Source organism: Desmodus rotundus, chromosome 8, assembly GCF_022682495.2.
Source record: "Desmodus rotundus isolate HL8 chromosome 8, HLdesRot8A.1, whole genome shotgun sequence".
Taxonomy (NCBI): Eukaryota; Metazoa; Chordata; class Mammalia; order Chiroptera; family Phyllostomidae; genus Desmodus; species Desmodus rotundus.
Genome location: NC_071394.1, coordinates 28,710,877 through 28,731,479, shown reverse-complemented (window position 1 = coordinate 28,731,479; position 20,603 = coordinate 28,710,877). Strand labels below are relative to the sequence as shown.

At 44.5% G+C, this 20,603-nt stretch overlaps 1 protein-coding gene across 5 annotated transcripts in view; it reads left to right on the top strand.

Moving 5' to 3' along the window:
* Nucleotides 1-20,603, top strand: part of MATN2 (matrilin 2) — a 122,005-nt gene that overhangs the window by 75,516 nt on the left and 25,886 nt on the right. For all 5 annotated transcript variants that reach the window (XM_053930191.1, XM_053930188.2, XM_053930189.2 and 2 more), the window contains exons 6-8: nt 4,436-4,558; nt 12,383-12,505; nt 17,482-17,604. In XM_053930191.1, coding sequence (XP_053786166.1) covers nt 4,436-4,558; nt 12,383-12,505; nt 17,482-17,604 — 369 coding nt within the window. The remainder of the gene's footprint in view (nt 1-4,435; nt 4,559-12,382; nt 12,506-17,481; nt 17,605-20,603) is intronic.

The window sequence follows — 20,603 nt, the reverse complement described above, 5'->3', positions numbered from 1 at the left end:
AGCTCTCTGAGGCAGGTACTATCGTTGCTTACATGTTACAAGTCTCTTCACCCCTCTGTGTTCCAGTCGTTGCATCTGTGAATTGAGGATAACAATAACGCCTGTCCCAAAGGGTGGTTGTGAGGCTTAAATGAGTTAATGTAAGTCCAGCACCTGCAACAGTCTGATACATGGGCAACTGCTAAACATTAGTTGAATCTGACTTTCTATATCCTTTATGAATTTTTGTCTTACACATGCTTGCATTTAATAATATGTAGAGTATCTAGTACATTTAAAAAATCATATTGAGTTCCATACTCAGAATGATAAATAGCATGGAAATTTAGCAAGGCATCACTGCTGCCTTCAAAGTTTTTCTCCTACATTCTCCCATGTCGGTTATCCTCAGTGAGGAGGAGATAGTTGGTATTTAAGTTGGGGACAATGGATGAGAAGATTGATTTTTGCATTAAAAGGTCCGATTTTTAATTCCTCACATTTGCAGCATGATCTCCTCCACCCCCAAGATGTTAAGTATTAGATATCTCCCTACATTATTTTTTTAAGGCTGCTATAACAATATACCACAGGTTGAGTGGCTTAAACAACAGGAATTTATTTTCTTGCATTTCTGGAGGCCGGAAGTCCAAGGTCAAGGTGTCAGCAGGTTTGGTTTCTACGGAGGGTCTCTCTGCTTGACTTGCAGGTGGCCACCCTCTTGCTGCCTCTTACCTGGTCTTTCCTCTGTGTAAGCACATCCGGGGGTTGTCTCTTTGTGTCCAGATTTTCTCTCCATACGGGGCAGCAGTCAGAATGGATTAGGACCCACCCTACTGGCTTCATCTTAAAGTCTCCAAATACAGTCTCATTCTGACCAACTGGGGGTTAGGATTTCATCTTGGGAATTTGGGGAGGGAGAGATACAATTCAGCTCACAATACTCACCTGTTGTGATCAAACTCAATAAGAAACTTTCTCTGGGCTTTAAAATTCTGCATATGGAAATTCAGGTGTGCCTGGAGGGGAGGGGTTTGTGACTCGGACTCTGTGAGTGTCCAATACATACTTAGCAAATACATTGGTTCTACCATTTCTCTAAATGATGAGTCTGGTTTTTCTTACTCTGTCAACAAACTTTGAAGCCCAAATGCTCCTCTCTAAAAGACCTTTGTTTCTGCTAAAGCCGCCCCCTTGCGGACTGATCCCTGCTGATAAAACTTTGGAATGTGACCAGATTGTAAGTCAGAAACTGTTAATTTTAGGTTTTATTACCTTGCACCAAAGTACTATCATTGAAGACGACTGTGCGATTTCTCACACATGAGGCTGAGACTGCCCACACTGAGACTGGCTTCGACCCTGAGACGTTAGCAGTTTGTGGCCTGCAGGGCTCAAGAGCTACAGACAGGGAGTTACAGTAGTTCCCCCGTATCTGTGGTTTTGCTTTCCACGGTTTCAGTAATCCGCAGTCACCTGTAGTCTGAAAGTATTAAATGGAAAATTTCAGAAACAAACAATTCATAAGTTTTAAATTACGTGCCATTCTGAGTAACGCGATCAAACCTCGAGTCATCAGGTTCGTTTCTGCCTGGGACACGAAACATCCCTGTGTTCAGCATAGCCATGCTGACTGCCCGTCAGTCACTCAGCGGCCGTACTGTCCGAGGTTGGTAGAATCCTAACGCTCTGTCATGATGCCTATGTCATTCACTCTGCTTTGTCTCATGTGTAGGTGCTGTATCGTATGACAACAGCACAAGAGTACAGTGCAGTAAGATATTTTGAGAGAGACCACATTCACATAACGTTTTTTACAGTATATTGTTATAATTATTCTCTCGTGTTATTAGTTATTGTTGTTAGTCTCTTACTATGCCTAATTTATAAATTAATTTGTATTATAAGTATGTATGTATAGGAGAAAACATAGTATATGAAGTATATGAGGACTGTCCAGAAGGTATCCAGCCATGTAATATGAAAAATAGAGACATTTATTTAGAGATACAAGATACAAGAAACATTGTACATAGGACAGTGATGCCTCAGTCCCCTTCGAAGTTGGCACCTTGGGACCTCACATAATTCTCCCAGTTGCCATCAGCTGCCCCATTGTATTTTCCTGAATCTCATTTATGGTCTGAAATCTCTTCCTTTTCAAAGGTGATTTTAGTTTTAGGAAAAACCAGAAGTAACAAGGCACCAGATCTGGGCTGTAGGGGGGGCTGAGTCACCTGGGTGATTTGATGTTTCACCAAAACACTTTGCATGAGACGTGATGCATGAGTGGGTGCGTTGTCGTGATGAAGCTGTCAATCATCAGTTGCCCATAGCTGCAGCCTTCTGAATTATCCCAATAGTTTCCACGGAGGAATGTTAAAGCTTAACAAAAAATCCGATGCAAATTCGTTGCTCTACTCGCTCAGTCATTTTGAATGCAACATCCACACAGTACACATGTTCACTCAATGGTGTCTACTGCCCCCACTGACTAGTACAGTGAAGTCATCACTCTTCACACATGCACATTCCAGTCCACTCTCCTTGGCTGCGAGGTTACATTGGCATTGTGTAAACCATTCTCATTATATTAACAAAATAGTTGGACTTTTTCTGGACAGACCTCATATAAAGGACTTAGTACTATCAGCAGTTTCAAGCATCCACTGGGGATCTTGGAATGTATCCCCTGTGGATAAGAGGGACTACTGTACTCTTTCTATTTGTAAAAGGAGAGTGTGGAAATTTCAGACAAAGTGACCAAGAAAGGATTTCGTTGAAGTAGATGAGGACTTGGAATAACGGAGGCATCTCTGGGTCATACACACAGATCACCTTCATTCATGTGCCTCCTAAACTGGGCCTCTCTTTTCACAAGTACTATTTTGCAACCAAGGAAGTTATGCAAAGAACCCAAAACATGCATCCAAGGATGTCAGAGTTGAATGGACTGGAACTCTCTTGCCCTTAAAAAGCTTTTTGGTTCACACACCTGGAAGTTGGCTCCTCCACATTTGACGCTGTACTGACGGTCTCATCTGCTGTCCCCATTGAGTGGCCCTGAGGTCAAGGTGGGATTTCACATGGGGTTTCTCCAGGCCAGGCTCTCAGGTCAGGACCCAGGAAGGCCTGGATCCTCCCTTGCCAATTTCTCCTCTCTCCTTAGTTTCCCAGAGGCCATGCACACAAAAACAAAACCAGCATGTGGAATCAGAGTCCCAGAGACACCTTCCTATCCTGTGGTTGGCTGGTTGATGGAAAATGTCATTCAAAGAGCAGAATCATAAAAAAGCATGTATAAACCTACCTTAACCATTTTATTTAAAACACATAAATGTACTTATAATAAAAAGCCTTGATTGATCAGGAGATGGTTAAGTGAAGGTCAATTAAAAGAGCTTCTTCTGCGCAACTATATGAATGCCTGATGCAACAATGGATACTGTTTTCCAGAGCCTTCTGGAAGAAGGCGAGTGGGAAGCACGTGGCTTAGACTTTAGACCTAACCAAAGCCTCCAGCCCGTCCTCATCCTGCCATGGGGCCCTTCCCCAGGTGTCCTCATGGCTGGTGCCTCCTTCAAGGCTCTGCCCAACTGCCATCTTCTCCATGAGGCCTTTCCGGCACTTTCGTTCTGTCACACCCTCCCTCCCCCATCCCCATAGTCTCTGTTCCTTTTCACCATTTTATTTTCCTCCTGAATTCTCTGCCTTCTAAGAGACTATGCTATTTATTTATCCACTGTTTTGTCCTCCACCACCACCACCACCAGCCAAACGTGAGCTCCTTGAGAATTGAAATTCTTGTCTAATTGGTTACTTGCTCTCTCTTTAGCACCTGAAACAGGGCCAGGTGCAGGGTCAGTGCTCGGTAAATACTTATGGAAGTAAAGAGAAAGAGGCCAGTGCATTTTCTCATAAATTACTAACCCATTTACCCTCATTAAGTTTCATCTTATTTTCCAGAATTTTTTTTGTCACTGTATATTTTGTAGTTAATGTCCCCCTTTTTTTGATTTGTTTGGTCACATCTCCAGAGTGAACATCGTCAAACGTCCTTCCGAAATTTTTCACGATTGAGAATGCTACCCACCATCAGTAACTCTCGCCCTATTTCCATGCTGCCTTGTCACCATTGATTTTACCTCGTCTTTATTTTTGCAGTTCAGTAGTTGTGAGTGTGCCTTGTGATTGTTTCGGTTTGCATTTCTTTACCTTTTAAATACAATGGTTTATATATTCTTTCATTTATCTTCTGATATAAATTGCTTGATCTAGGCTCCTGGTTTTTATGTTTGCAGGAGAGAGGCCTTGGGTTCGTACTTATTTATTCATACCCTTTTTGGGGCAACAGTATTAATCCCTATTTATATTTATCGTAAGTATTCTTCCCTTCTACCATTCCCTTTACCCCAGTGTGTGTTTCTGCCTAAATCCTGCGTTTTAATCTGTACAGCTGTGGACCACTGTGCCGCAGAAAACCACGGATGCGAACACGAGTGTGTGAATGCTGATGGCTCCTACTTTTGCCGCTGCCCGAAAGGCTTTTCCCTGAATCCAGATAAAAAGACCTGCACAAGTAAGTTGCAAACAACAACCAGAAACTTTCTTTGTGGAAGGTATTGCTACGGACACTGTGGCCATGGAAATCTCCCAGGCTTGGAGAAGCATAGGATGATGTGCTGAGGGGTCTAGTACCTTCTGCCTCTATTCCTCCTCGGTCAGGGCTTTCTTAACGTGCCCTAAGACCATAGCTCACTCTACCTCAATGTCGTCCTTCAAGGCATATAATGAAGGTGGCTTTTTATTTTAATCAGAGACCACGGGTGGGGGGAGGGTTCTTCTAGCATGTGCTGAGCATGCTGACATCAGACTATCTTACTTCATGCTGATTCAGCCTTGCTGTGCCCAACAGCATTAATGGGGCTTAAGGAATACTTTCATTGAAGCTTTGTGGCTTGTGGGCCTCAGCTCTGACTCCACACAAGTACAGGAAAATCGCTGAGCCAAAAGGAGTTTAGTGTGGTTGTCCCGGGTCGGGGAGGGGAGCTAGCAGAGAACTGCTCATTTTCTGTTTTAGCTGCGTAGTTCTATTTGATTTGAACTATGCACACACAAATCAGAATTAATTTGAGCCTCCAAAATCTGACCATAAAAATCTGTAAACTAAAGGTGATCACTAGTTTACAAAAGAATTCCAAAAGCATTCTTTTAAATATAAAGGTATGTCACAGCACTTAAGGGATTGTGTATGAATTATTAAACTCCTATAGAGAGGTTTGCTTGAAAGTAGCTTATTCCTAAAGTATTAGGGCCCAGCATTTTTTTAAACGATGAAGTTTAATAGCAATTTAAAATAAGCCATCATGAAAACAAACATCAATGAAAAAATAGGATTTCATTCATAAAAAGTTCATCCACCCATAAACTTTCTAAAATGCATCTATTATGTAAAGCAGGACATACCTACACATTTTTTTTAAAGCATCCCCCTAAACTCCAGAAACATGAACTTGCTTGCCAGTCCCTAAATATCAAGAGCTTACAAACACCAGCACTGGAGGCAGGGTGGAGTATGGAACTGGAAGGGACACAGTAAATGAAAACTTGCGTTTCTGGAGCACTAACCACGTGCCAGTAGCAATGAATGAAGCAAGGTCCTTCCTAGAGGAGAAGAGACCTTGGCTGAGTCTTGAACGCAGAGCTGTCAATCACCAGGTAAGAAGAAAAAGATGAGCCGGGGGTAGCCAGGGGGGAAAGGTGTACAAAGATACGAGCCAGACAGGCCCATATCCACACCTGGCACGTGACTGGCATGCAGCTGTTTATCGAGAAAAGATGTAAATGAGTGAATAGACCGCTCTGTTTGTGGTCTCCTTTCCCTTCGGAATACTCTGAGCTATAAACCAGCCGCCTGCACTGTGGTAATGGCTTGGGAATTGTGGTTGCCGGTCTGATGAGTCAGTTCTCTCCATCAAAGGGGCAGCCTTGGCCTCAGTTCAAATTCCAGCTCCTCTGCCTTTTCACTGGGAGGTCTTATGCCTCAGTTTCCTCAGTTGTAATAAATGATAATATTGCCTACTTCATAGTATTGCCTTCAAGACTAAATGAGCTAATCCATATAAACCACTTAGCCAATTGACTGGTGCCAAGAAGATTCTTTTCAGGGATGGTACTGGCTTCAAAGTCTTTAAATTGGTATGTATCGAGCATAAACCTCAAGCCTGAGCTAAGTTTAACTGTGCATTAACAAATTCAAGACTCAGCCCTGGGCTTCCACTGTGGACACAAGCCACACAGCAGCTCAGTCACCACACGAAGTGCTGTACAACTGAGGGCTCACAGTGTGATGTTGGCGAGACCCCCAGCAGGAATTAAGGGAAGGAGGAGGCCAGCTGGACTAGAACAGGCAGGGATGCTGCAGCATCCTGGGATTAGGCCTGGGGGAAAACACACATCCTATCTAGTTTCCTTCCTGCCTGGACAGAATTCCTTCCCTGGCTGGGGTCACCTGATTTTCTCCTCCCCCATCACCCCCACACTGTGGCTCCACATGCCTCCTATCCCAGAATCTCTTGGGATGTGGAGAATTACAAGCCCCAAGATGGTGCAGGCCAGGAGACTCTGGAAGTAGATACTGTAGTGTGGGGGCTAGAGAGGAGGTCTGGCTGGGAGACAGAGGAGGGACTGCTCCAGCTGCCAGGTGTCACTGATGAGGTGTGGAGCCCAGCAGTGCAGCAGTCTTGGGCCCAGAGTCAAGACCCAGAAGTGGGTCACCTCAATGTGTGGGCAGAGACGAGTGCGGGCACTCAGAGAGGTCTGGGTGGGCAGCATCAGGGAGATATGCCCCCTAGAAAAACGGCCCCCCCTTCCTACCATGTTTGGGAACAGGGCAGGAAGCCAAACCTCAGGAGGGGCTGGTAAGAGAAAGGAGACACTCGAGTACTTGGAAAGCTGTGAGAGTAGGAAATAAAGAAGCAAAGGCCAATTATAAGAACCAAGACACTCGACAGTGCTCCAGATCCCGGCAGGGACAAGAACAAGGACTGGGAAATAGGGACCAGGGAAGAGGACAGAAAGACGGGATGGAGCTCGAAGCTCAGATGGGCGCCCCGTTAGTAGCTGATGCGGCATCACCGCAGTTTCCAGCCAAGTCAGCCTGGCTGCCACTGTGATGTTAAAAGGTATATTTTTAACAAATTTCTCACTTCTCATAAACTTGAAAAAAATAATAAAAGATCCTTAGTTTCTTAAATTTCAGCCTCTATTTTTACCCAAAAGTATATTTGAAAGTCAATCCAACTAGTAAGTGTGCAATTATTGTCTAATGAAATGTAGACTAGTCAATGTAATATACGGAGCATGATTAATTTATGATTAAGCCAAAATGTACATAACAGAGCTTCATGTTCCTGAACAAGTAATGTCATTTAAAATATTTAAGTAGTGTTCAAAAAGAGCATGACCTTTTCTCTCAAGTCCTTGCCCTCAAACAACCCATCCAGTTGTATATGAATATTTCCCAGAGGGGCAAGGGTGGACCCACGTAGGTACAGTAGCATCAGTTTGTGAAATATGACAAGACTTTTTTGATTTTGGTGAAATATACATAACATAAAATTACCACGGTAATTTTTAAAGCGTGCAGTTCAGTGGCATTGAGTACATTCACGTTGCTGTGCAGCCACCATCCCCGTTCAGCTCCAGAACGTTTCTGTCTCCCCAAACTGAGCCTCCTTGCCCATCAAATAGTATCTCTCCATTCCCTCCTCCTTCCCCAGCCTCTGGCAACTGCCATTCGATGTTCTGTCCCTATGAATCTGGCTAGTCTCTGTACCTCAAATAAGTAGAATCATGTGCTATGTGTCATTTTATGGCTTATTTCACTTAGCATAGTATCTTCAGGGCTCATCCATGGTAGAGCATGTATCAGGATTTCCTTTATTTCTGAGGCTGAGTAATGTTCCGTTCTATGTATATATGGCATTCTGTTTATCCATTCATCTGTCAATGGACACTTGGGTTGCTTCCATCTCTTGACTGTTGTAACACTGCTATGAACGTGAGTGTACAAGTTACCTGATCAAGTCCCTGCTTTCAGTTCTTTCGGGTATGTATCCAGAAGTGGAATTTCTGGAACGTGTGGTGGCAGGACTTTATGAAGTCTAATTTGAAGCCATTACTCCTGAAGCAGGCATGAGAACATTCTCAGGTGGATGTTCAGGGTCTATTCATGGGAAAGATAAAGGACTTCAGCCCATTGGACAGGGATTCGTGGCTTTGGTATCAAGGGGATTGTGGGTTTCATGTCTAATGCTTAATCATCTAATGATGATTAAAGGCAGTTGTAGGCATCATATTTTTCATGTTGCTATTTATTATTTACAGGCTTTGAGATCATTATATCCATTAGTTTCAGACTCTATTGATAACTTGGTGGACATTTCCATCTTTATTTTTCAAAAAGAATGCTTCACACTAGTACTAAGTGAATATTTGTACTTGCATTAAAAGTTAAACACAGAAAAATGAAATAATTTAATACTGAATCACCAATAGAAGAGCTAGAATGTATTGGTCTTTGGGTTACCTGGCTAACTCGCCATTACCATGCAGAGTACCACCGCCTTTCTACAGTCTGTAATATGTCACGTGTGAGACCTGTGCGCATGAATCAAGGACCCTCAGTTGGAGGGGACTTAAAGTTCAACCTAGAATAGCTCAACCACCTGTCCTACAATATTTCCACCCTGCACCTCCAGCCTGCACTTGAATAACCCCGCTGACAGGACACTCACTACACCTCATGCATTACATTGCACTTTGTACAGCGCTGACTTTTAGAAAGTCATTCCTTAAACTGAGCTGATAACTACTTCTTTGTACTTTGAGACCTGCGGAACAAATTAAACTTCTCACATTTTCTTGGTCACTAAGAATGAGTCATAGCAGAATCACTGTATTTCATTTAGTAGACTAGGCAGGCGTGGAAAATATGGTAGTAACTATCTAGACTTTAAAAGGCATTTGATCAATTAGCAATGAGAGGGCCTGTGGACCAGATCGAGAAATGTGCGCTGGATGAAAGAATAATTACTGGTTGGGTTTGCAACTGGCTGAATGTCTGAATCCCAGAGGATGCTGATCACTGAACTGAGGTCCTTCTAGAGGGAGGTTTTGAAATAGCCTGGTGGGAAGAAGCCTCAAGGAAGGCATGAGACCTGTCTTCCATTCTTAGTGAGCCCTCAGTGGTACTTGGTGGGTAATGTTTACTTATCTAAACCCTGCAAAACTCTCTATTAAGAGTAATACCAATAACCAATTATTCATTCAACAAATATTTGTTGAGTACCTACTATGTGTCTGGTACTATTGTAGAAATGACATAAAACAGTAAATAAAACAGACCAAAAGACCTCTGCCCTTATAGAGCTTATGTTCTATTGGAGCAGGGTAAGAATAGAATGCCAGTCTCAGCGAGAAAGTGAAAAATTTATTAAAGGCTTGAAGGACATGAGGGTGAGAGGAGACCTTTGAGGCAGAGGAAGCACAGAACCAGTGCAAAGGCCCTGAGGCAAGAGCTGTGAGACCTGGCACAGTTGAGGGACAGACAGCAAGCGAATCCGCACGACTGGAGTAGAGTGAGACCGTGATGTAGGCATTGTGGGCCACAGAACATGCAGGCTGCCCTCTCCACTCTCATGCCTTTGCTTCCTGTCTCCCCAAATTCCAGCTATACCTGCAAGCTCAGAGTCATTCTCCTATGTGGAGATTCTAAAATGGCTTTGTTTGTTGCCTGTATTTTGTGTTTTGGATATAGAGATCTGAAGATTTACATGTCATTCCCAGTCATGTTTTCTGAGTATTTTCTTCTCCAAATTACTGGATACCTCCCATAATGTTCTTTTTTCTATGTTATTTCTGCCATTTTCCATGGCAACTACTTTCACAATTATGAATGTGTATTTTTATTTTTAATACTTTTTAATTATATTACCAAAGTAATATATGTTTATTGTAGAAAATTGGATATTATAGATATGAAATTAAAATGAAATGATCTGTAATCTTATCACCCAAAGATAACCATTATTAATATAAATTTGCTGTATTTCTACTTTTATGCATATGAATATATTTGTAGAGTTTAGATCATATAGTATGGCATTAAATGAGCATTTTCACGTGTCATTTCAGCATTATCAAAAAGATTTTTTTCCAGATTTTATTTATTCATTTTTAGAGAGTGGGGAAGGGAACGAGAAAGAGAGGGAGCGAAACATCAATGTGTGGTTGCCTCTTGAACTCCCCCTACTGGGGACCTGGCCTGTAACCCAGGCATGTGTCCTGACTAGGAATTGAACCAGTGACCTTTAGGTTTGCAGGCCGGTGCTCAGTCCACTGAGCCATACCAGCCAGGGCAGGAACTGAATTTGTATTTTATTTAATTTGAATCCATTTTAATTTAAGTGGTCTCATTAGACAGCATGTTTGTAGATTAAAGAAGACTAAGCATGTATGAAAACTAAATATAATCTTTGACCTTATACTACTGCATCCTGTACTGGAGGATGAAAATTGCTATAAAAAACATTATTAGATCAACTGGCAAGACTAGAACACGGATGGTAGGTTAAATAAATTATTGTGTCAATGTAAATTTATAAAGTTTATAGCTAAACTGTGGTTATTTAAGAGAATATCCTTCCTCTTAGGAAGCACACACTGTATTTAAGGAAGAAGGACCATGATGTATTGAACTTACCCTCAGATAGTTCAGCAAGATGAGCAAATGAGAAAACAATGTAACAATAGATGAAATGTGGGTAGAGAGTATATAGGTGTTTCTTGTATTCACATACTTGTATTTTTATGTTTGTGACTTTCTGTAAGTTTGAAATAATTTTCAAATAAAAAGGTTTTTAAATACCTTTATATCTGATTATGGTACTGTAGTTATATTTTTAAGAGTTCCAGTCTTTTAAAGATAATATGAAATATTTGTGGACAAAATTATATTACATCTGGAGCTTGCTTCAAAGTACTATAGAATCTTAATGTAGAGGATGGGAGTATAGATGAAACCGGGTCAGCCAAAGATTGATTCTCTTGAAGCTGAGTGATATGTACACGGATTCATTATACTCTTCTATCCATTTTGTATATGTTTAAAATTTCCGTGACTTTAAGTTAGGAAGAATTGGCATCTTCTCAACATTTTTTCTTTCAAGCTCTGGCTGGATGGCTGAGTTGGTTGGAGTGTTTTCCTGTACACCAAAAGATTTAGGTCAGGGCATATACCTAGGTTACAGGTTCAGTCCCCAGTCAGGTCCGACACGGGAGGCAACCGATCAATGTTTCTCTCTCTCCCCCGCTCCCCGCACCCCATACACACTCTTTTTCTCTCTCTCCCACTTCTCCCTTCTCTAAAAAAATCCATAAACATATCCTCGAGTGAGGATTTTTTTAAAGGATATTCTATGCCTTTCTTTTATTTTGTTTAGTACAGGCTGGGAAAACTCATTTATACCACATTCTTTATATGAAAATAATATACATAGTTCACAAGTTCCATAAAACAATAAAAGTCCTCATCAAATCAAAAAGACTTCTTTTATGACCCTGTCAGTGACCACTTATTTCAAGCAATTTCAAACAATGCATCCAAGTTCCCCTATAGCAAAATGTTTTGATCACAAAATTTAAATGTAATAGAATGGTCTCTTCCCATATCTAAACATACTTACATAAGTAAAAGCCCATTATAAAAAATTCCATGTAAACTTTTCTCTGAATACTTTGATTTAAATTAATGTACACCTAGAGACCACATTCCTTGATTATGAAACCCGGAGATGAATGACTCCGTCTATATGCAGCTGTAAGAAGGGAAGCGTTTTGCATCCAGAATATTTATGCCTTTTGTGCCTAGAATATGGATGGAGCCTTCCTTTTCCCAGGATGTGATTTTGTATCCTTCTGGTTGGCTCTGTGTTGAGGAATTTAAGTGGTTTGGAGTTTTGCTTTGGGAAGATGTCATCGTTCTAATTGCATAAATTCCATGAAACATCACCAAACTCTTTCCCCAGCCTGTAATACAGCAAAACAACACTCAATCATGCTCTTTCACTTTAGGGGCTCTTACACGAACCAAAACAAGGAAAGCATCTTCATAAATTGCTTTTTTGTATAAATATTTTGTAACACGTCAAGAAAATTCTCTTCCAAGGCGCCATATTACTAAGCATGGAAATGGCTTCATAGAGAGATCTCTTTGTGGCATTAGTGTTTGAGGTCACAGGATTTTGTCTGTTAAGGAAAGGTTAAGATGAAAATCCCTTGGTTTCCCCATGCTAGATTTACTGCTATGTTCGTTGTTAATATGATTTTTCTTTCTTTGCAGAGATAGACTACTGTGCCTCACGTAATCATGGATGTCAGCATGAGTGTGTTAACACAGATGATTCCTATTCCTGCCGCTGCCTAAAAGGCTTTACCCTGAATCCAGATAAGAAAACTTGCAGAAGTAAGTGGCCCTGCGTGTCGGAAAAGGGCTTGCTCCACTTAATGCCCCATTACTTTTCCTTTTCCTCGCAAATCTCAAACAAGGTATACTTGCGTGCAACTTTTATGTTTCCTCATATTATCCTGCCCTTTATTTTATCTCTGTCTCGCGTGATCCTGTGATGGGGGTGACTTCTAGAGATCGAATAGACTGGGCCTGCCCATTGGGTTCATTTAGCAATGCCGAGGCCTGAGCTGAAGCTCTCTCTGAAATGGGGGTGCACTCTCCTTCCTTCTTACCCCCACAACATGGATTTGGGACCTTGAGAAAGAAAAGGACCCAGAGACAAGAGGCAAAAGGAGCGGGGTTCTTCCAGTCCTGTGAGATAAGACGCTTGGTAGCTGCTAAGACGGGGAAATTGCAGCTCTATCCTCTTTGATATGAAGGAAAAACAAGACCGTGGGCAGCCCTGCACCATTCAAGGGGGACATGGTGTCAGGAGGATGATATTAAGGATGTGCAGAGTGACTCAAATGCCTGTCATCTGGCACTTCAAGGGGCTTGTCTTGGGACCCAGAGCATGGGCCCCAAATGGGATCTCTACACCACACCGTCCCTGAAAGGCCCCTGGAATAAAAAGTCTGCAAGGACAAAGACTTATCTTTTTCTCATTCTTGAATCCTCAACAACTCAAAGTGTTGGCACATGTAGGTGTGACACAGTATTGATTAAGTGAATGAATGAATGCATGAATCTCTCTGAGATTTGTCATCCTGGAGAAATTGCAATTATTATTTGAATTACTCAGTCTTGTTGGAAAGATGGCCTTTTTAAGGCACTCAAGTTGTGAGTTTTTTCAAAAAGTATTCTCATAGTCAGTCCACACTTAGACACCCTGAATTGTACTTGTTCTCCTGACAATGCGGTGCACAGAATTCTTGGGAGCTCCCATTTAGGGGTGTGTACTCTCACGGGCTCCTTCACCCACCCCTTCCTGGTGATAGGTGCAGCAGTTCTGCATCACAGGACTGAGTTTTCAAAGGTTTGGCTGTGCATCTCTTTTGAAAAGGACCGTAGGCTATGGAACTGAACCCAGAGGAGCCACAGTCTGCTGACAGCACGTATGGACTCACACACTCACTCTAGGAAGTGTTAAGCCTCGTACACTGGCAGATGGTTGCAGAGCCCATATTTTGAAACTGAGCCTCTTTTACAGAAGATAACTGCGCTGCCTTCCCTGCATGTAAACCCTGGAAACATCCAAACATGAAATGGGAATGTTAACTGAGAGCATTCAGAATGTAGAAACAATCAGATGGAGTATTTCCACTAGACCGCACGTGCACACAATATGTTAGAGGGCCTAATTTCCTGGCCTGGCCGCTCCTCTCTGCTTTTTGCTTCTTTTTTTGGTGGTGAATGTGTGCGTGGCTGGCTACACCCAGGGAAAATCACTCACAGGTGGACTCATATTTGTGAGCCAAAAGCTCTTATGTGGGGAATAATTAGATCTGGTTCAACTCAGACACTCGTGTTACTGCGAGCTTTACTGAGTTACTAATGGAGGGAAGAGGAAACAAGCCAGGCATGTGGCCATCAGTGGAGCGAATCTGCTTGAAGCTCAGCATCTCATCCCATTCATCTAAGACTGCCTCCACCTCTGCCACTCCCTCCACATCAGGCCCGGAGAGGCACTTGGAAGGAGAGAAGGGTCCGAGGCCGTGCACACATCAGTATCAAGGGAGGAGGGAGGCCGAGAACAGAAGGGCGAGTGGAGAGGAAGAGGCCACCCAGAAGCGTTTGACCACAGATCAGTTCGCAGATACGCTGATCTCAGGCTTCGGCCCAGCCCAGGGTCCCTAATGCTCGTGAACATACAGAGTGGGACAAAAGTGGGTTTACAGTTGTGAGTACAGGAAACCCAGACTTTATTCTCATACTACTATTTGTTAATTGATTAATTAATATTTTTATACAAATAACTGTAAACCTGCTTTTGCCCCGCCCTGTATATTCAGCAGTTAGAGCTCCATTTCCTCTTTAGCCAGGTGCCCTACTTTTCCATCCAAAGAAACGGAATTTGTTCCTGGAACCCGATGTCCTCATCAGCCCTTCTCCCAATGTCCTGCCTCATTGTTACATTTTCCAGTCTTTGCTGCTGACCAGCCCCTGACTTAATGTTTGTGCTCAGTCCATTGTGGCAGACAGCTGTTAATGAAAGCGAGCGCTCACTGTCTCTCTGGAGCATTACTTGGAAGAGGGAAGCAAAGAAATTGGGTTTCAAACCTGGAGTTTGTTATTAGGAGTCTGAGGATCTCAAGAGCATTATAGATCTCGAGCTCAGAGTACAGCCATCTACATTTAATAGGCGGTTAATGGATGTGGGCTATTTTCAAATGTAATAAGAAATCTATTTTTCAAAGGAATTTGATGTCATCCAATTAAATTGAGGGGGGAGGAGTTCAAGCAGAATCCTACTGCAGAAAAGACCCTTGGCCAGGATTCATTCTTCCTCCTCATCTGGGCACAATTTCTTTTCCTGAAAAGTGCTGTCATCGATTTAAGTCATAAATTATTAAGGTGGCTATGCAAAGCACAGACACCAGGACTGGCCTGGCTGTCCAGCTGGGGCCCCGGGGCGGAATCAGATGTGAGTGGGCTCCAGGGTCGCTTATGCTGGTGCTCCCCAAAGCTGGAGACCTCACACTTTAAAGACCCAGGGTGGGGTCCACTGATTGGATGAGCCGGGGCACGTGAGGGCTGGTCTTGGCAGGGTCACCTCCACTGGCCATGTGACCTTGGTCAGACTGCTTTACTTACCAGTACCTGGATTTACTAAACCGAAGGGACACAACTTCCTGCTTTAACATTTAGTAGCTGGTCCACTTTTTTTCCGAACTACCTGTGCCACTCAGCTGGCATTGTAACTCATTCCCTAGGGTCACTGATCTTTCCTGTTTTTGTCTTACCGTGGTCTCCATCTCATAAGTGCTGTTTAATTTCTTACCTGACAGTTCCATCCTCTGACCTCGCAGGGGCTTTACCAGATAAAGCGGTACCCTAGCCTGGCTCATGTGTAGCACTTCACAGTTAGGGATGAGACTGAGCCAGATATGGGGTGCATAGCAGCTACTCAATAAAGACTGACCGAGTGAATAAAGAAGCAAGTGAATAGCTAAGTAACACGCATGAAGAAATGTGACTCAAGCGTGTAAAGAAAACAAAGATCCACAGTCATTTTTGAATTGCTGTTTGCCAAGTAACTGAGTGATAACCTCTTTAAGAATCTAGTGTTTTCCAGTTTATTTGTTTTGTGTGTATGACTTTCTTAAAGACCATGCCAGCTTTTAAAAAATTGTGTTAAAATATACATAACAAAAGTTACCATTGCACTTGCATTGTAACCATTGTACACTGTATAGTTCAGGGGCATTGCGTAGCCTACGTTGTTGTGGAACCATCCCCACCACCCATCCCCGGAACTCCCTCCCCAAACTGAAACTCTGTGCCCATTAAACACTAACAGACCCCTCCTCTCTCCCCCCAGCCCCCGGCAACCACCATTCTATTTTCTGCTCCATGAATTTGCCTACTCTAGGTACCTCAAATAATATTTGTCCTTTTGTGACTGCCTTATTTCACTTAGCATACTATCTATCTTCATGGTTCGTCCAGGTTGTAGCATGTGTCTGAAGCCGATTAAGGACATTTACTTTCACCTGACAGACCCAGAGGTGATCGATCCCAGGGCTGGCTCAGGGATGTTGTCAAGAACCCAGACTCCTTCTGTCCCTTTACTCTGCTAAAGCTTGTTGACTTTTCATCCTCACACTTGTCATCTTGTGGTTATAAAACAGCCCCCGTAGCTCCAGGCATCATGACCTTACACTACTAGACCCAAAGAAAGAAAGGAAAGAGTGTAGAAAAAGAACATTTCTCTTTATACATCTTTGTCTTTTCAGGAAAGAAAATTTTTCCTAGGGGCCCCAGTAAACATAAGGAGCCCCTTATGTCTCATTGGCTAGAACTGGGGCACATTCCCACCCCTAGACCAATCACTGACAAAGGAGAACATGGTTGCCGGGCTGACTTAGACCAGCCATGATTCATTAGGATCAGGGTTCTGGTCCCAAGAAGACAGGGTAACGGTTGTTGGCGAGGCAACCAACAGTGTCTGCCACACCCCCAGAAAAAAGAACAATGCAGTTAGACTGATCCAGCCTAGCCACTGAGGTTGGTGGTGACCTTTCCCCCCAACACCAGTCTCATAAAAGCCCCCCACAAGCTCATTCTGTTCCCTTTTACTGTTCTGCATCTCTCCCATAACCTGCTCTATGTGAGGCCTTGTGGTGTTAGCACTTTCTACCAGGAAAGGAAACTGCTAATTGGCTGCTAGGCAACTAGACTGCTAACCAGCTTGGACGGGGTGAAAATTACCATAGGATAAAACCACAGCAGCCTGGGCAGCATCTGAGGTGGGTCTTCTCCAGCTTCTTGATACAGATGCTGTCGTGGTCTCAGAGCGAGCTGAAGCGTTTGGACACTTCTTAATGTAACTGCCATTTCTCGCCTCTCCTAAGTAGCTGGTTATCTTGCAAGATCAGCTTTTGTTCATTCTGTTTTGTGCCATCTGATGTCACTGTCAGATGCCACAGCAGATGGCAACTCCCCACATGCTTTGGAACCCTAGTGATCAGGTTAATTGGAAAAAGAGACTCCTGGATTTTCTCAGCTTTTCCATCTTTCTTGGAAGGGATGAGGCTGGGGACTGTGGCCCTCAACCCATTTTTCAGCTTTTTGGACATCAAAGGGGAAAAGACACCAGAGATACATTTGGGGGACCAGGTTCTCCTTCAAACAAGCTCGGGAGAGCAGGAGCTGTATTTTTTGTGTGTTTTGTAGAACACCTTATTTACTGACTATTTCCTGTGAGGGCTGACCTCACAGCCCTGGAGAAGCCCAGAGCCTGAGGCAGAATCTGCCCTTTCTCCCCTCAGGGATCAACTACTGTGCACTGAAGAGACCAGGCTGTGAGCACGAGTGTGTCAACACAGAGGACGGCTACTACTGCCGCTGCCACCGGGGCTACACCCTGGACCCCAATGGCAAGACCTGCAGCCGTAAGTGTGCCCGGCGGGTGGCGATGCTGACTAGAGGGAAGGGGGTCCCACCAGGTCCCCAAGCTCACTAGCAGTGCATTACTTCTGAAGTCCCTGGATTTCCTGTGGGCCTGAGGGTCTAAGAGGCATAACCTTTCTTGCCTCAATTTCATCATCCATAAAATGGGACTGTCGATGCTACCTACCTCATAGATTGCATCGTGAGGATTAAAATAATGAGTACATATAAAACACTTAGAAAAGTGCTGCGAAGCATGTAATCAGCGCTTGATAAATATTAATCAGTGCTGTTGAGAGCACTGATCGAGTCAGACCATCCTAAAGCCAAGTCCAAGCCCGACTGTGTACTAGACGTGTGACCGAGGGGACTTACTTCGCTTCGTCAAGCTTTGATTTCTCCATCTGTTTAAGAAAGTGAAGATAATAGTGGGACTGATCTAGAGCTGTTAAGGAGAATAATTAGGAGCATTTCAATCTCGTAGCACTGTGTCCAGCACAGAGAAAACATACAGTTACAGATAATAGTTCATTATTATCACGGAGCCTGGGAGAGTGCTGGCCCCAGCTTGGGATGAGAGGCGGGAAGGGGCAGAGCTTGGAAAGCACTTGGGCTACCACAGGGCTAATCTGAGGGTAGAGCTGAGCCACATGGGACTTTTTGTGAAGCCTTTCCTTAATTTTCTTTTGTAAGAGGCACAACAAAGCTCATTGGGTGACGTAAATGCACGGAAACTTGCAGGCTTTGCCAGCTGGACAATTCCATCTTTTATGAGGCCCAGTCTGCACTGGTCCAGGCCAGCAGGGGTGGGGGCGCTTGAGCACCGCAGTGGGTGCCTGTGACCCTGGTGCTGGGTGAGGGGCTTGGTGACCTGCCAGCAGAGAAGGGGCCCTTTGTGTGGCTTTCCACCCAGCAAGCTGCACATCTGTTCCAGCTTTGGGGACAGAGATAGACTGTGAACGAGAACAGTGCAGCTGTTCAGCATTTGGACCTTAAACTGCCAGAAGGGGAAATTTCACAGATGAAGTATTAGGTACAGAGCAGAGTCCTTGGGAAAACTCGTGCCCCTTTAGTCTTCAGAGGGAACAAAGTGCCTCCATTAGGCTTCCTAAGGACTGCTCTCAGAGGTCAGAGGACTTTTGAACCAGAAAGTTGGCCCCGCCATGGCACTTGCCTCTGGATGTGTCTGAGTCCCCTCCTGAGATGCGAGTGGGGAGCAGGAGGTCTTCCGCGTGATAAGGAGATGCCCTGATGAAGGCCGATCTGAGCACATTCTGTCTTCTTCCAGGAGTGTGGCCGGTATCCTGGGGCAGGCTGGGCACCACCTGCCTGAGCCCACCTAAAGCCCCAGGGACCATGGCCTGCCTCTCCCTCCCAGCATGCCTTGGGGGACTTAGAAGAACTCAGAGGAGAGGACAAAGAGATGGGCCATTTTTTCTCTCTGGGATCTAATCGAAAGGACCACCTAGTCAGCTTTAAGAAAGTATAAACCAAGCCATTTCTTCCTGGGAGTCCCCAGAGAAAGCCACTGTGTCCTATTTCCCTTGAGGGCTCAGGGAGCCGTGGACCTCAAGACAACAAGCCCTTCTGGGCGCTCTCTCTGGGCAGCACTGCTGTGAGCATTTTCCAGGCATTCACTCATTTTTATCCTCACAACAGCCTTAGGAGGCATCTACATTCTTATCCCTATTTAAAGATGGGGAAGCTCCAGCCAGTGTGGCTCAGTTGGTTGGATGCTGTCCAGGAAACCAAAAGGTAACCAGTTCAATTCCTGGTCAGGGCACATGCCTGGGTTGTGGGTTAGGGTTAGGCTCCTAAGGAAGGCAACCAATCAGTGTTCTCTTTCTCCCTCCCTTCCTCTGCCTCTAAAATCAAAAATAAAAAGTTCTTGGTTTTTTGTGTTTTCTTTTTTAAGTCAGATAGGGAAACTGTGGCACAGAAAGATTAAGTAGCTTTCTTGGGGCCACATGACTGGTAAGTGGTGGAACCAGCGTGTAAATACAGGCCTCTGGCTCCTGAGATCCCACAAATGTTTGCAGTAGGCACATCCACCAGTGGAATGTTCCAGAAGGCATCAAAGCCAGGCCCTGTGGGAGTCAAAGAAGTCCACTTGCTGGCCCTGCACAAGGCCTCCAGTGTCTTTCCGGGCTCTGGGAGACAGCCTGCAGGGCCGTCCGTGGAGCCACTCAGGCAGCTGTGTGTTCACGGCCCTTCAGAGCCCACTGCCCAGCGGGGCCAGCTGTGCAGCCCAGGGGTGCCAGGAGCAGCCACCCATGGGGGGCCTGGGCTTTGGCTTGTTTTCTGAATCTGGGTGTCCTGGTTATGGGGGAGAGAACCTTCTTTTTCATTTTCAGATAGAAATGAAACTATACAATTAATTCTTACTCAACACTACTTAGTAATCATCGCAAGTATTCATTAAGAGGTGACTGTGCGCCAGCGACGATTCTGAGGACTTTACATGTAGCAGCTCCCTGACTTCCCGCCACAGTCCTCTAAGAAAGCAGCTGTCATCATCCCATTTCCCGTCAGGAAACAGTGGCAGCGGGGCCCAGTGACTGCCCGGCATCCCGCAGCCAGGAAGTGGTGGAGTGGGATTTGATCCCAAGTAGTTTGATGCCAGGAAGCTCGTTCTCCAGCACGACTCTGTCAGCGGTGTGGCTTTGGGCAGACAGCTAGGCCTTCCTGAGCCTCTCGTGCCTGCCTCCCGGTGAGATGGGTTTGCATCTGTTCTCAGCATTGCCCCGAGCATTTCGAGTGTGTGCCAGGGCCCTGGGCAAAGAGGGCTGCTGTGAACACGAGCTGTGCTGTGCGCGCTCTCCTCTTCCAGGACACGGGGAAAGAAACAAGGCTGATATTCTAGAGAGGCAGGCCAGTCACACAGGGTAGAATAAAGTGAGGTGGCTCCTCAGGGGCTCCTCCCAAGGAGGTTTTGGATTGAATGCCCCCTTGCTGGTGGGCAGTGCCCCCTCCTGTTATTGCTGTTTTCTGTGTTTGTGTG